The sequence below is a fragment of the Pseudorca crassidens genome, chromosome 6 (assembly GCF_039906515.1).
Source record: "Pseudorca crassidens isolate mPseCra1 chromosome 6, mPseCra1.hap1, whole genome shotgun sequence".
NCBI classification, from domain to species: domain Eukaryota; kingdom Metazoa; phylum Chordata; class Mammalia; order Artiodactyla; family Delphinidae; genus Pseudorca; species Pseudorca crassidens.
The window spans coordinates 27,072,227-27,089,632 of NC_090301.1; the positions used below are offsets into that span (position 1 = coordinate 27,072,227).

Sequence of the window (17,406 nt, forward strand, 5' to 3'; positions counted from 1 at the left end):
AAACATAACAAAGCCCTCATCAATTTAGGGAATATCTAAGCTTTACTGATAAGAGCTTATCAAAATTTCACAACTTTAATTTTTTTCTATTTTCCCCTGAATATTATGACATAATAACATAGCACTATTCTCTCTTTGAGTGGCCACCTAAATTGACAGGTAAAAAAATTGAAAATTTAAGAATCTCACTGTTTGCTGTGTTTATAAATTTGGTCCTTATAACTTGTATTTGTTTGCTAATTCCTACATAACTGTTGATTGAATAATTCCTTAGATCTTAGGATTCAATATCAAATCCCTTGTGATCTATATCATCATTTAGATAATTTTCATCTACAGTAAGATCTGAGGATCGTTGGATTGTCTTCAGTGATGTTTGGGAAAGTAAGAAGTTGGGGACCTTAAGTACCAGAAGATTCTATTAGAATTGGAAAACATATACATGATTGAGGCAGGAGAAGAAATCCTAAAGAAAAGCTTAGGTTCAGGAACCTAAGAATATTGGGGCAGAAATAATTAGATCAGAGCCCACAAATATTGGGAAAAATGAGAGTAGACAATCAGGGAAGAAACAGAGATGATTAAATGCACATTAAACATGCATCGGGTAGGACTGGAAAGAGATGGAGAAAAAAATATGAAAGAGGAAAGAGCACTGAAACACTTATTCAGATGTAAAAACCTGATAGCCTACAAGAAAATAACAATTTATATTCTAGATAATATGTTGGTGGTAGAACTCTGTACAGTGAAATCTTACACTTCTAAACACTTGGCCTGATGTGTAGATTGTCACCTGTTAGAGATTCAAATCTCTTGTTGATTTCAATTCCTTAATAGCATTTTCCAACTAAAACCCCAAATTGAAATCAGCATAAATTATATGGGTTTAAGCTGTAGTAGTTCTTATTTAAAATTCAAATTAAAAGAGAAAACTAATTAATGACATTAAGCACTGAGATCATAAATCAGGTGTTGTCAAGTCAAAGGGAATTAAATTCAGGAACAATCAGTAATAAGAAAGCTAAGGACACCTGGAAGTGACACACTGAGACATAAGAGAACCAAGGCTAGTCTTCCAAACCAACACCAGCAAAGCAACTAACTAAACAAAAATTTTCCCTTTCTTTCCCTTTACCTGTGATTGAAGCAGGCTACTTAAAAATGTGTTCCTTAAATCAAGAGAAAGAACTTTATTTAAATTTTTTCAGGAAAATTATACTGCTTATGATGGACTAAATGTTTGCGTCTCCCCCAAATTCATATGTTAAAGACCTAACCCCCCAGGGTGATGGCATTTGGAGATGTAGCCTTTGGTAAGTAAATTTTAGGGTTAAATGAGGTCATGAGAGTGGAGTCCTGGTACAATAGGATTAATGCCCTTATAAGAAGAGACACTGGAGAGCTTGCTCTCTCTTTCTCTGCGTGCACATAGAAAAAAGATGTCATGGGAGCACATAGCAAAATGGCAGCCACCTACAAGCCAAGAGAAGATGCTTCAGAATGAAATCTACCTTGCTGGCACCTTGATCTTGGACTTCTCAGCGTCCAGAACTGTGAGAAATAAATTGCTGTAGTTTAAGTCACCCAATCTATTGTATTTTGTTTTGGCCGCCTAAGAAGACTAGAATGCCACTCCATTAGGTCAGACCCTGAAAGTTTTGAGAGAGGGACTGTTGTTGGCAGACTGAGAATTATGGCAATGTAGTGTATCTGAGATATTCTCTTGCAGAATTAACATAACCAGGGAATTCGTTCTAACACTGCTTGGATGGCAATGGCTTCTGAATGTAGGATACAATTTCACGTAACTGTTTTTACTAATACCTGCTGAGAACCTAATGAAGAGATTTCTAGACTCACCACTTTCATGCTCTAGTGACTAGCTGCTATTCTGAGTCAACAAATTGCTGGCAAGAAAGATTTGGAAAGAAATCAGGAACAACATTTCAAGAGGACACAAAATGTGGTCCAGTCATACCTTCTCTTGGTTCTTATCGTTCTTCTCATGGGGGCCTCCTCCACCTCCACCTCCATCACCTCCTCCACCTCCTCCATTACCACCTCTTCCTTCTTCTCCTCCTCCATCTCCAGCTCCACTAACTGAAGGGCCCCCAAATCCAGAGGTGGAACTTCCAGATACTCCTTTGAACTGGAATGTTCCCTCACTTGGTCTTTTTTCCACAGTCACGTTCTCCTTGTTTTCACTCTTCTTTCTGTTCTTTTCTACACAGGGCACCACACCAAGTTGAAGCAAGCATTCCACGATGTTCAGTGCCACATCGCAGATGCGAGAACTGATGTCATGGTTAAGGACAAGATAAACAGCCTTCAGAACCACCTGGGGGAAGACAAAAGTAAACTGAGAGTGATTAAGTTACTTGAATTACCTCTTCCTAAATAGATTTGGTTATTCCATTTAATATATTTCCTTTAGGCTGTTCTATGCACTTAAGCATAAATAATTCAGGTAATTTTCAGATGATCTTATTAAGCTGCATTGGGACCTTGTGTATGTGCTTAATATAGAGTACAAATCACCCAAGGAATTAAAAATGTATAAGTGTGTTATATCACTTAAGGACTCTAAGACTTGCCATAATATAGACAGTTAATGGAGATAGCAAAACATAATGAATTAATGGGAGAGTAATTATTTGCCCAAATGGAAACTTGTTCAACTGATTTTTAAAATCAAAGTGTTTTAATTCCCTGCCAATAATGCTTTCTACCAATAATGGGTGAAGGGAAATGGTTTCCTTACGCACATAATAGAGGAACATTTGCACATTCGCAATTGTATCATTATCTACGTTCAATTTTAAAAGCAAAATATTTGCATGTTTAAATTATGTCCTTATATTGATTTTAAAATTTTAAATTATTTGCTGACACAGTTTCCCTAATGTGAAATTAAAAAATTGTGTGACATATATTTGTAAAATATAGCAACCCTTTCATTTGCTAATAACCATAATTAAGACAGGCATTCTTGAGAATGCAGGTTTAAATGTTTTAATGGACTTCTATTCATTTTCTCCTGCTATATGAGTGGTTTATAGTCATGCTGCTTATATAACAAAAGGAAACAAACTGAGAATTTTTTATTTCCATTCTAGGAAAGAAGGACTTGGCGTGCGTGTGCGCGCATGCGCGCATGCACACACACACACACACATTTACTACGTGTATTCAGGATTCACTAATGCTTTTAGATTATAAAATTATTCTGAGATCAGATCAAATCTAATGTAATGCTTAAGAAAAAAAGAAAAGAAAAGGTGCATCTAAGATGGGTGATACACTTGTGAAATTTTTTTAAAAAGGGTAGCTTTTTCAGGGACTTCCCTTGTGGCACAGTGGTTAAGACTCCACACTCCCAATGCAGGGGGCCGGTGTTCGATACTAGTCAGGGAACTAGATCCCACGTGTATGCCAAAACTAAGGAGGCCATGTGCCTCAACTAAGGAGCTGGCGAGCCGCAACTAAGGAGCCTGCCTGCCACAACTAAGACCCAGCACAACCAAATAAATAAATATTTTTTTTAAAGGGTAGATTTTTCGTTTAAAGGCTCAACATTTCTAAGAATTTATATGCACATTTTATTCAACACTGTCAAAACTGGGCCAAAGATTCAATATCTTTCAAGCTTCAGTAAGAAAAATTCTTGCTCCTTACAGAAAGATCAAGCATGCCATTCTTGTGGACAAAGTTATTGGTCCCATCAATATGTTCTGTGTCTTCCAAGTAGCTGTAGTTTATGCAGGAGTCTGTGAGGCTTCGAGGCAGGTTTGCACATGCCAGGGGTTCATGTGGCATCTCAGGTATAGGCACCTGGTTGCAGAGCTTCCTCATATGCTCACTGAAAAAGTCTGCATAGCCTACGTTAAATGACGCCAATGTGGTATTGAAGGTTGCAACTGTGATAGTGGAGATCTGGGATCGCACTAAAAAAAGGAAAGCAATGTCTTAGTTTTCCCCATATTAACCTACGACATCATGTTAGACAGTTATACTACTATTTAAATAATGACCACGATCACAGCATTAGCAGATATTTGACTAATAGTCTCAAAGCTATTCTCAACTCCCATGATGTTAAGTCATGTAATATCTGATAAACAATGAAGGCTATAGAAAATGTGAATTCTTAACTGGCTTCCTTGAGACCCAGGCTAGAATTTTTTGTCTAACAGGTGCATTTTACTCACTGTTAGATGACAGACCCTATTGGTATAGTTAAACCAGTTTGGTTGAAGTATTCCCCACAAGTAAATAGCTGTTAAAATATTTGGTTTTATCTAGTATATTTAGGTAACAGCAAACAAGAAATATTCTTTTTCACCTTTGCTTAAGAATAATGGAACATAAATTTGTGGTGGTAACTAATAGATGTCATCAAATACTTGAAGTACAGCCCAGGGAAAAGAGGGACTAAATTTATGCTCATAGGTTAAGAGCACAGAATAAGAAACCCCCATCTTGGATCCCATCCAGAGACACACATTTGCTCCACAGAAAGCACAAAATAGCGGCTGTCTGGAAAGGGAATAGGTGGTCTCGGAAGGCAGGGACTTTCCTCCCACAGAAAGTGGACAAGCCCTTCAGAGGGACATCACAGATGCCCTCAAGTTTCTCCAAGCTCTGTAGGTCTATGCTCTTTCGAAAACAACCATGAATGGCTTGCCCTTGCTTTCCCTGAGAGGCATGGTGTTCATAGTGTGCTATCCAATAGCTCTTGCTACTGAGGAAATTTTAAGAATGGCTCACAAGTAAATTATCAAGCAATATAATACACGAATGCAATTTTTCAAAAAGCACACGGAGCCAGATTACAATGAAAATGGAACATGGAATAAAAACAGGAAACGGAACCTGGACGCCCACCTGTAGCGGCCGCCTCCAACCCACCTTCCTTGACGGTGTTTTCCCCATGGCTGTTGGAGTGGTCCGGCAGGTCGCTCACCAGCGTGTGATGAGAGTGAGAGTGCCTGCCGCTCAGGCTCTCCATCTCAGTGGCCGCGTCCGAGCTGCCCCGCCGGGTAAATTTCCCTGAGATGGACAAGAGCACCACAAGAGGGTTTGAAAATCTGAAAGATTCTCTGCCAAGATTCTGTCTGTCCAAAGGACAGCAGTGATAGTGAGGGGGTATTAGGCAGTATGTGAGGCACAGCCGACTAGCCTGCCTTGGGAACGTTCAGGGTCGAGATGATTGATGACGCTGCCTGTGATAAGGTCAGCCCCAATCTAAGCCAAATGTCAGAAACCATCTGTTCGGCCCCCGCTAGCTGTCAGCTCTTGCTTTTAAGCTGGGCTTCTTAATATGACATCCAGAAAGATAAAAAAAAAAAGCTCCTTTTTCTTTTCGTTACATCTTCCCTTTTTAATATCTGAGTTAAAGGGAAGTCTGTCTTTGGATTCACAATGAAAGTTAATGCACAGAACCCTCTAAGGCCATGTGTCCACATCAAGAATGATCTAATATAGAAAACTTGCGGTTGCCAAGGTGGAGGGGGTGGAGGAGGGGAGAGAAGGAATGGGAATTGGGGATGAGCAGAGGCAAACTATTATATATAGGATGGATAAAGAACATCCTACTGTACAGCACAGGAAACTACAGTCAATATCCTGTGACAAATCGTAATGGAAAAGAATATGAAAAAGAATATCTATATATCTATATATATCTGAGTCACTTTGCTGTACAGAAGAAACACAATATTGTATATCAACTATACTTCAATAAAATAAAATCATTGAACTATAGAATGATCTAAGAAATAGGGCTATGACCTGTCTAATTAAACAGGATTGCTGCATAATTCAATTATCTGCATTTCTTTGGCTATGAAGACACAGCATTATTTTGGTCCTGGGGAGCCTGTATTTGGGCCCAAATTCCTTGACTAAACTGTTCAAGAAAGATCCACATTTCCCTGGGAGCCCTAGATCCAGATTTCTAAACAGGTCACTGAAGCTCTGCCCTACTTTGGAAGGTCTTTGTGGTCACCTAAAATGGTGGTTTGCCAGCCTCCTTTTTCCATGCCTCGCCTGTCTTCTCCAAGCCCGGAGAAACTTCCGAAGGAGAATGCGCTGCAGGTGGGGGACACATCCAGGTGGTCCTCGTGCAGCAGGAATGGCACTCCCATTCTCCGAGGCCGCCTCTTCCCCGCGTGGTGGAATGGGATGGAACCTTTTCTCTCTCTGTCTTCTTTGCGGCTCTTGAACTACAGAAATGAGAGATGAAGGGTCAGGCACAGGGCAAAGGCAAGGTTACAGTTTGCTTCCCAAAGGGCTCCATGACCTGGGGTAAAATACAGGAAAAGGAGACCTGGAAAGTCACTGAATGTCATCCAGTAGAGATGGAAGAAATTTCTACAATGTGTCAAAAGAGTGAAAGAAACTAAGGGAAAGATAATGTATTTCCTGGGCTTTTTTTTCTTTTGCTGGGTTGGGTTTGAGGAGTGCTTCTCAAAGTGTAGTTCCTAGACCAGCAGCATCAGTGCCTGGGAAACTGTCAGAAATGCAGATTTTCAGGTTCAACCCCAGACATACCGCATCAGAAACCAAAAAGGGGAAACCAGCAATGTGTTTTCATAAGCCCTGTAGGTGATTCTGATGCTTGGTAAAACTTGAGAAGCCCTGGATTAGAGTATAGGATCCCTGAGCCATCACTTGGATCAGCCAGTCTTTTTCTGTTCCATTTCTCCAGACTGAGATACATTGTTTCAACCAAACAACTTCATATGTGTGCCTCTGCCCATAAGGAGAGGCAACTCTATACTCCTACCAGTCAAATAAGTTCAAGGTCCAGTATAACTAAGAGTTTAGAATTGCTTGGAAATCTTTTAAAATATATCGACGTCTGGGCCTAACCTTCAGCAATTGTGACTGAATAGGTGTGGGGTCAGACCTGGGCACTTGAATTTTTTTAAGTTCTGCAGATTCTCATGTGCAGCCAGTATGGAAAACCTCTTTTGCCCCCACTGATTGACATTTTTAGAAAAACTACAGCCATTGCTTATTACTACATCATCAATGAAGGCAGAGCACTGCTTGTGTGGCAACACTCTGAGTTCATAGATAGGTTGTTAATTCTGTGTTATTCACTGACATAAACCAGTCATTTTGCAAAAGAGAAAAATAAGCCATCACACATATATTATTCTACATGTATTATTTTCTATTTGATTAGCTCCATTCACTTATAAAATAGAGAGGTGAAGTGTGGATTCATAAGAGCATGAATTACTTAGTTAGAAGACCTAGTTTTGAGTTTGGACTCAACCTTTCAAAAACTACATAAAGTTTTTAAGGCTCAGTCTCATTTCATTTCATATTTTTTTTGGAGAATAATAATTAACATTTATTGAGTACTTGCTAAGTGCCAGGCACAATAAAGACGTTACATGCATTATCTCAATCCTCATAACCTTTTGAGGTAAGTATATTATGTACCCATTTATAGATGAAGAAACCAATATCATTTTGCCAGTATCGCATAGGTAGAAAGTGGTAGGGTTGGAATTTGAACCCCAGTCAACTGACTCCCAAGTCAGTTTATTTGCACAAAGACTCCACCTTTAATTTCCCACCTTTAGGGTTCTAGCTTCTTATGGATGTTCAATAAATGTTTATTGAATGGAAACCTACACTGTCATTCACAAAGAGAAGTGATGGTCATAAACCTAGGGATCAGTTATAAGGATTTACTACTTCATCAACAAAACTTGATTTGTCCATTGCCTTTGAAACAGAGATGATTTCAAGAATAAATGTTCCATGATGATCCCAACACTTTAAGAACTGCAGTAAGACCCAGTTTCTTAGGTGTAAATTGTGGAGAATAAAAATCTCATTGGAGGACTTCCCTGGTGGTACAGTGCTTAAGAATCCGCCTGCCAATGCAGGGGACACGGGTTCGAGCCCTGGTCCGGGAAGATCCCACATGCTGCGGAGCAACTAAGCCCGTGCACCTCAACTACTGAGCCTGCACTCTAGAGCCCGTGAGCCACAACTACTGAGCCTGTGTGCCACAACTACTGAAGCCCGTGCGCCTAGAGCCTGTGCTCTGCAACAAGAGAAGCCACCACAATGAGAAGCCTGCTCACTGCAACGAAGAGTAGCCCCCGCTCACCACGACTAGAGAAAGCCCGTGCGCAGCAACAAAGACCCAACATAGCCAAAAATAAATAAATAAATAATAAATAAATTAAAAAGAAAACAACAAAACAGACCTTAGGGGAAAAAAATCTCATTGGATTAAATGAGAATTATTTATATAAAGTGCTAGGTAAAATGAGAATGAGCCATACAAATGTAAGTTACCATTACTGCTACTACAACCTTGTCCATAACCACGCTACTAAAAGCACTTTACACACATCATCAGGATTGAATTCTGTAACAACCCCACATGACATGTAGAATGGGAAGTACTCATGCACAAGGAGGGACTTGCCCAAGGTCATGCTGCCCAAGGTCATGCTGCCAGCCAGTGCTATAATTGGGAGTGGACCTCTGTTCTGAAGTCCTTCCCCATCCCACCCAACTCTGCAGCATGATCAGAAGCACCTCATGCCCCACCGTGTATTTTTTTTTTTATTACCAAAATGCAAAGAACATAAATGGTTCTACTCACCTTCTTAAAAATGTTCATGCCAAGGTCTGAAGAAAGATCCGGGACTGCAGACCTACGTAGGTTGGTCAATGAAACTCTGGAAAAAGCCTCAGAGCTGAGAGATTTTTCCTCTTCATTACACTTCATGGTGAGATCCTTAGTAGACAATAAAGGTAGATTAATGATCAAGGACTTAGAGATATATTTCATATTAATTGTAACTTCTGTTTGGAGTTTCAACAGTGAGACTACAAAGTTCCAGATTTAGGAAAGCTAAGAAAATAAGGAGGGGACAGGTATCTCTTTTTCTCTTTCTATTAAAAAAAAAAAAAGTATTTTTACATTTAATGATTCACCAGAGGAGATATTCACTTTGGGCAGAACCATCTATTACTAAAACAGAGCATATTTCCTTTTCATTCTGATATTGCTCCTGTTTATTTTCAGAATACGCAGACATCTTTTAGACGCAGCCAAATCACATTTCAGTAAGCCCAGACGACTGGAACACGCAGTGAATCGTACTTTTCTCTACATAGTCAATATGTGGTATTGATGAAAAGGATGAAAAGAACAAGCATTCAAGCTGGTATTAGGACTTTCATTTATCAAAAAGCGATTTTCAGGGGGATGTCATCAGTACACATTCAGTTTACTCCTCCAAACATCTATAATAAAGAGCGAGACTATATATCAAAAAATGAAATTGCTAATGACGACATTGAGGCACTGGAAAATGTTGAGTTATGCAAAAGGAGGTTAAATCACGTTCAGTAAAGTGCTAGTGTCATGCATTTTATAATATCATCAATTGACACTTATATGTGAAAACTCTCAATTGACTAGCACTTTGATTAACCAGAGGATCCATTTTCCATTATCCTGGATCAACAGAGGCTTACTCTAGATGACTGTGTGTAAGAGGCATTTAGATAGCACCTCTTTGAATGGTCAATTAAATGCTAAAGAACGGCAAAAGGGTCCAGCAGTAAAAGATGGAAAATAGCATCAGAGTAACCCACCAATCCAACAGTCAGCACTGGGATAAATAAGAGCTGGATGCACAGAAGAAACAAAGAATCTGTTATGGCTGAAGTTGTTGGCTCAAATGATAATGGACCAAGTTTCTCTTACTTGGGTTTTGTGTGTGTTCACTAGTGAGGGAGCTGCCGCCACCATGGAGCTACTTCTGGGTCTGGGCAGGAGAGGAATATCCGGCTCTGTGGGCTTTTGTGGCTTCTCTTCCAACATGTGTCTCAGCCTTTGTAGATAGTACATCAGAGACCACTGAGTGCCCTCCTCAGACCAATGGGGCTGGAGTAGGCAGCGAAGAACAGCAACGTCAAAGTAGGTGGCATAGCGGGACCTTTGGCATGGAGGAATCACGAGAGAGACCCTGTTCCCAATGGCAGAAAGAACGTGATTATCCTGGCAGTCATACATTCCAAGGGGAGGCACAATGTAGCTTATAGCTCTGCTTTTCTCATTTGGTCATTTATTCACTCACTTATCTCTTGTCTGATTTACTCTACTGTCCTCCTAACTGGTCTCACTCATTTTGCTTTTGCTAGATACTACCTAGAAGTAGAGACATTTGAGAGAGTTTTGAAGGATAGGTAGCAATTATACAAGCAAAGTTGAGGATGGGTCAGGAGAGTGGATCAGCATTTCAGTCAGAGGGAACAATGCCTACGAAGGCATGGAGTTTTTAAAAAATCAAGAGTTTTAAGTCGGTGGGGGAGAATCATGCAGTTGGTATAGCTGGTGAGTAATTTGGGTGGTGGGCACTGATGAGAGTCTATAAAAACAGATGAGGTTCAGATCATGATGTTTCTTTTATGCTAAGCTATCAGGTTGACTTGTACCTTGATAGAAATGGACATAATATTTGTGTACTTCACTGGGATATTTTAATTTCAGTTTGATAATATTATGTAAAGGAGCCAAGCAAACTGCAAAGTACTAAACGAACAGAAGTTATACTCTGAGGAAAATGAAATCATTCTGAAAATTCTAAAGTCATATCCATATAAGACAGCAAAACTAATTTTTAAAAAAATCTCAGAATTCTGGAATTCTATTATTCAGTTTACACATACGATATATTCATTATTTAATGTTCAACTTCATTGCACTACAAATTAGTTTTAAGCAATTGCTCAGCATCTCAGGTATCTTAGGGGATATGAAGGTAAGTTCAACTTCCTCACCTTGAGGAACGTATGGTCTGGTGAGAATGATAGACAATACATGACAAATTATAAACTTAGAACTTCTGGAATCCAAAGATGGAATCTTAAATCTAAAATCTGAAATTAACCCCCAGCATAATTTCTTCCTGAATTAAATGATGCAAAAGAGAAACTTTTATACCCTGCTATCAACTAGCAAATGGTGCCACCCCCACGTGAAGAGCTTCAGAAAAAAAAAAAGAAAGAAAGAAAAATGCAGCCACTGAGAGTGAGAAGGAAAGGTTCTCCTTAATTTACTAGGCACATATTTTTTGAATTGGAGGTTATGACTCATTACTGGTTCAGGAAATTAATTCAAAAGGATATGACTATTATTAAAATGTTAACTAGAATAAAAACTATCAAAATGCAACAAATGGAGTAAGGATTTGTATGGTTGGTGATACTTTTTCACTTTACATACTTGCCATGAGTCATGTAAAATATATTTCTTACTGTGCGTGCAGTAAAAAGTTCAGATATACAAACCCCGACGAGGTCTGGTGCCCTGTGAATCATTTTCATAGCCTTTCTACTCCCTTACCAAAGCACGTGATGCCCTTTCTCCTCTCTACTCTCATTAGCATTGTCTGGCATGTGGAGGGGTGACTGTCTATGTACACGATGGTTGTGACCGTTGATGCTATCTTGTAGTCTAATATTCTTGAATATTTTAATGGAAGTAGCAAACTGAGTATAAGTTACAATTCAACCACATAAGTTGCTACGATACTAATTATTTAACCAAGTGGGCAGTAAACTGGTTGTAGAAAGTGTTTCTTCGTATCAGTTCCTATGTATGGAATGTTAGAGTTTATCCCTCTTACAGGGAGCTAGAATACGCTTTGGACATCAACAGCATGGCAACTTTTAATCCATCAGGAAGTCCCATAGATTCTCCTTCCAACCACTTTGCTCCACAGACCCCAACATGTCCCATTAGGCTTTACTGCAATTACTTCTTCCTAGTCTTATTGCTTCTTCTCTTGTTTTCCACTCCTCTGCTCAAACCCCTCCAATAGATTTTTAAATAAAGATTTTAAAATGAAATGCAAGCTGTTTACAGTGGCCAACATGGCCTGCATAATCTGGCTGTGTCTATCACTCTAACCTCATTATCATGCTTGCACTGGTATGCCAGTTATTTATTTTTTCCCTCTTAACTCCAAGTTCATCTTTTCTGCTTGCTCTGTGAAAATGGATTTGAGTCCTTTAAATATTTTTCTGTTGACAGCTGGCATGATGTTAAGCGTTGTCAGTAGAGGGAATGGAAGAGGTATTGCAAGAGGAAAGAATTTTGCTTCCTGGTTCTGATGGACTTGCTTGGCACATCCCTGCACTGTGTGCAGCTTCTCCAGTACCAGGCTCCCGTCGCGTCTGTGTGTATCCAGTGCTGAGCTCCTGCAGTGCACACGGCTTCCCCAGTGTGCAGGGTCTGCAGCCTGGGTGATTTTTCTAGCACCAGGCTCCTGCCGCACTCACAGCTCTTCCTGTGCCCAGCTCCTCCGTGATCAGTGGCTAGCAGCACCCAGTGGTCAACAGCTCCCCTGGCACATCCCGTTTCAGGAAGTTCTGTAGCAAAGTGCCTCTACTAAGAGCCCCCCGCCATGAACAGCTTTCCCTAGCACCCTAGAGAGTGGATTTCTGACAAGTTCCAGAGGGCAGATTTCCAGCATGTTCCCCTGATACAGCACCACGCTGACTTCTCTGCCATTCAGTGAGGTGTGACTCTGTCCTCTCCAACAAGGTCTGGATCTCAGTCCTGGAGGGGCTTCTTCCTTGGGTGTTGTGTCTGAGCTTCAAAGTTGGTGACTGCTCCATTATATCTGCTATATCTATATGCTTTAGAATTCTCTTTACTTCTTACTAGCTGGTCTCTCATTACCCCAATCCTCTGTTATACTTAATTCACTATATTAAACTTGCCCTGTTCAAATTACTGTGTGGTTTCTCCTTCCTGATTGGACCCATCTGGATACATCTGGTAGTTGTGCTCCACTCACACTGACCTTCTTACTACCCCTGAATACATCAAGCTTTTGCCTGCTTCAGAGCTTTTCTCTATGTGGAAATTTCTATCCTTATGATCTAAGCTTTATCTGGGTTCTGTTCCAATGTCATCTTTTCAGAGAGGTCTTTCCTAACCATTATGGGAAATGGCTTCACTCACCCACTATTCATCTCTTCATCTTGTTCTAATTTTCTTCATAGCACGTGGCATGACTTGAAATTATATTTATTTTGTTTACATGCTTATTGTCTGTCTTCATTTATTTGAATAAACTGATAAACTTCAGAAAAGGATTCAAAACAAAGATGATGAAATCAATGGCTTTTGTACATACAAGCAATAAACAGTTTGAAAATGTAAATAAGAAAGGCCTTTTCAGGATTTCCCTGGTGGCACAGTGGTTAAGAATCTGCCTGAAAATTCAGGGGAAACGGGTTTGATCCCTGGTTCGGGAAGATCCCACATGCCACGGAGCCACTAAGCCTATACGCCACAACTACTGAGCCTGCATGCCACAACTACTGATGCTTGCACGCTCTAGGGCCCACGTGCCACAACTACTGAGCCCACATGCTGCAACTGCTCAAGCCTGCACACCTAGAGCCCATGTTCGCGACAAGAGAAGCCACTGCAATGAGAAGCCCACGTACATAACTTATTAATACATTCAAATTTAAATAATATTTGACCTAACAAACTGAAGATAAACATCTACTCCAAAAAGTAAGGGGAAGAAAGATCAATTTAACATCAATTGGTATCAGTTTATGTAGGGAATATCTAACACTCAACATAAGATTTGATCATTGTCCTATATTATGGTTTACAAACCACTGAAAAAAATAATCAGTATCAGGATATATTAGGAAAGATTGCACAGGCACTAAAGAAGTTAGCCTAGAAAATCAACCCACAAACTAAAAGAGAATGGCAATACAAGAAGCTGGCGACGCTTGGAAACCACTATAGACAGTACTATAGAACATTTTTAAAAATCTTAATAAACGAAAAGACAAACTATAATCATTGGAATAAATGCTCAATTCTATAAAGATTTCCACTCTTTATAGGTGGAATCTGTAAGTTTAATGTAATTCTCTTTTGTGTTCTGTACCCAGTTTCATTGTGTGGAAGTAGGAAGGGAGTGTTTCCCACATCACCAACAATTCTTTGGATGCCGACTGGATGTCCTACAATATAACTCAATTCTGACACCTCCTACCTGGAGACAATGTCAGATACTACAGGTTAAGGGTTCAGTGCTACAAGACTGCTCCCACTCCACTTCAGACACCAGTCACAAGTCCAGGTTGTTACCAGCGCTTCTGACCTACTAGCTATAGATTGGAGGTTCCCACAACCCCTGCCCCAGGACTTCAGCTTCCAGCTGCAAGTCCAGGTTGTTACCTGTACTTCTGAATGACTGGCTATGAATCAGATGTTCCCATGGTCCCCTCCTTGGGTTTAATTAATTCACTAGAGAGGCTAACAGCATTCAGGAAACTCATGTACTCACTAGATTATCAGTTTATTATAAAAAGATATAACTCAAGAACAGCCAGACAGAAGAGATGCATAAGGCAAGGTATGGGGAAAGGGCACGGAGCTTTCATGCCTTCTCCAGGCTCGCCACTGTCCCAGCACTTCCATGTGTTCACCAGCCTGGAAGCTCTCTGAACCCTCTCTTTTGGGTTTTTATGGAGGCTTCATTACATAGGCAGTGATTGATTAAATCACTGGCCATTGGCGACTAATTCAACCTCCAGTCTGTCTCCCCTTTTGGGAGGTCAGGGGTGAGGCTAAAATTTCCAACCCTCTAATCACATGATTAGTTCTCCTGGCAGCCAGCCCTTAACCTTAGATGCTGTCCAAAAGTCACCTCATTAACATAACAAAAGACACCTTTGCTCCTCTCGCCACTTAGGAGACTCTAAGGGTTGTAGGATCATTATACCAGAAACAAGGACAAAGACCAAATATCATCTATTTCTTTTTATAAATCACAATATCACAAATTCTAACCAAAATTCTAAAGGGATTTATCTTTGATAAATCAATAAGACTGTTCTGAAACTTAACTGGATGGATGAAAAAAAGTTTGGGAGTAATCCAGAAAGGTTTAACAGGAAGTATAAAGAGTATAAATTGCCAGATATTAGTCTGTGCTTTACAACAATAATATTTAGCCAAGAGTTTAAACAAAAGTTCAGTGGTATAAAATATGGAGCTACAAAAGATTCAAATATTTACAAGAATTTAATATATAAAAAAGGTCATGAATCAAATTATCATGAATCAAAGTTCCAAGAATATACTAGTCAATAATATTGGCATAATTGACTTACTCCTCAGAAAAAAACTTAATTTAACCTTTCTTAATTAGCATATTTTATCACCAAATAAAATCAAGATAGATTAAGATTTAAAGGCAAATATATAAAACTATAATAATACTAGAAAAAAAATTGGCTATTTGTTTTTATAATCTTGGAGTGGAGAAGGACTTTATAAGAATGGAATTGCCCCAAACTTAAAACAACACAAATGCACATCAACAGGTAAGTGGATAAGCAAACTGTGGCATATCCATTTGACAGAATATTACTCAGCAATAAAAGGAAGAGAACTATTAATATATTCAATAATTACACTGAGTAAAAAGAGTATGTGTTCACTTATATGAAATTCTGGAAAACTGCAAACTAATCCATAGTGACAGAAAGCAGATCACTGGTTGCCTATGAACGAGGAAAGAGTGGGGTGCAGAAGGGGAAAAATTATAAAAGGCACAAAGAAACCTTAAAGGGTGAGGGGTATGTTCATTATCTTGATTTTGGTGATGTTTTCACAAGTGTATATAACAATATCTAACAAGGCAGAGCTGAAACACTGGGATTTTATTTAATTCTGACTTTCAATAGATAAATATCCATGTTATACTTTCAATGGTAGCCATATAATAGAAAATCTCCTTCCAATAGAAGAAAAAAGGAGATTAGAGAAAACTCAATCAGTTAACAGGCAGAGCAGAAGAGAAAAAAGAAACATAAAAAGCAGAGTATAGGGGCTTTCCTGTGGCGCAGTGGTTGAGAGTACGCCTGCCGATGCAGGGGACACGGGTTCGTGCCCCGGTCCGGGAAGATCCCACATGCTGCGGAGCTGCTGGGCCCGTGAGCCATGGCCACTGAGCCTGCGCGTCCGGAGCCTGTGCTCCGCAATGGGAGAGGCACAACAGTAAGAGGTCCGCGTACCGCAAAAAAAAACAAACAAAAAAAAAAAAAACAGAGTATATAAAAAGCACAAAATAAAATAAAATGGAAAATATAAATCCAAATGGCAGTTATCAAAATAAATACTGAATACATTCATGGGCTAGAAGACAAAAATGTTCACATTGGATTTAAAAAACAAGGTTTAGTCACATGCTAATTACAAAAGAAAATCCTAAAAGTTGAGGGCACAGAAATTTAGGAAGGGAGAGAATGGGTATAGATATGCAAATATAACTAAAAGGAAGTTTGTGTAGCAATAATAAAAAATAAACTTTGAGGTAAAAGTATTATTAGATATAAAGATTGTCACCATAATGTTAAAAGAAAAACTTAGGAAGCTATGCTAATTCTAAACATGTATTGTACATACCTAACAAGAATGCTACCAAATGCTTAAAGCAAAACCTGAGAGACTTGTAAGGGGAAAATAGACAAATAAATAATAGTAGTAGTATTTTAACACATATTTTCTATCAAATAGTAGATCAAGCATACAAAGATTAGTAAGAATATAGGAGATCTGAATAACACACTCAGCATTATTTTCTTGTACCTTGCAGTGTTTACAAATGAAGTCTCAAAAGAAACTGAAAACTCAACATCTCACATAAATCTAGTACTCTAACCATAGTTGAATTCCAGTAGAAACTAATAGCAAAAAGAAAAGCTCTCATCAGTTAGCAAATTTAGAAATACACTTTGAAATAACTCATGGGTCAAATAAAAAGTTACAATTAGAATTTTTAAAATATTACATGGAATGATAATGATTCCACATATGAAAACGTGTGAGATACAGATAAAGTGGAATGAGAGGAACATTTAGAGATCTACATGCTTATAGCAGGATAAAGGAAACATAATGAAGTGAAAAATAATGAAGTAAGCATCTACTTCAATAGGTTAAAAAAAAAGTAAATAAACCCCCAAATAGTACAGAATAAAAAAAGATAAAATAGGAGCATATACTAATGAAATATTAAACAAAGATAGATAGGATTAACAAAAACAAATGTTATTTCTTTGATAAAACTAATACAAATTAATCAAGAAATGTAGTAAAAAGTATGATCAAAATACTATCACTGAAAAAGCAGACATAACTAGATATGGTGACAGTTTCAGAAATGAGGGAAAACACTGTGAACAATGGAATTAAAAGTTTGAATACCTAGATGAACACGTATTTATCCAACCAAACTGATTCAAGAAGAAATTAAAACCTAAATAGACCCACCACCTTTAAAAATAGAACTGTGGTAAATAAAGTTT

At 38.8% G+C, this 17,406-nt stretch overlaps 1 protein-coding gene across 11 annotated transcripts in view; it reads right to left on the bottom strand.

Moving 5' to 3' along the window:
* UNC80 (unc-80 homolog, NALCN channel complex subunit) overlaps window positions 1-17,406 on the bottom strand; it is a 242,910-nt gene that overhangs the window by 193,410 nt on the left and 32,094 nt on the right. For 6 of the 11 annotated variants that reach the window (XM_067740742.1, XM_067740738.1, XM_067740737.1 and 3 more), the window contains exons 8-13: window positions 9,755-10,016; window positions 8,642-8,776; window positions 6,011-6,227; window positions 4,888-5,052; window positions 3,679-3,947; window positions 1,982-2,341 (exon numbers count right to left, since the gene is read on the bottom strand). In XM_067740742.1, coding sequence (XP_067596843.1) covers window positions 1,982-2,341; window positions 3,679-3,947; window positions 4,888-5,052; window positions 6,011-6,227; window positions 8,642-8,776; window positions 9,755-10,016 — 1,408 coding nt within the window. The remainder of the gene's footprint in view (window positions 1-1,981; window positions 2,342-3,678; window positions 3,948-4,887; window positions 5,053-6,010; window positions 6,228-8,641; window positions 8,777-9,754; window positions 10,017-17,406) is intronic. The other 5 variants (XM_067740745.1, XM_067740746.1, XM_067740744.1 and 2 more) reach the window with 1 other exon arrangement.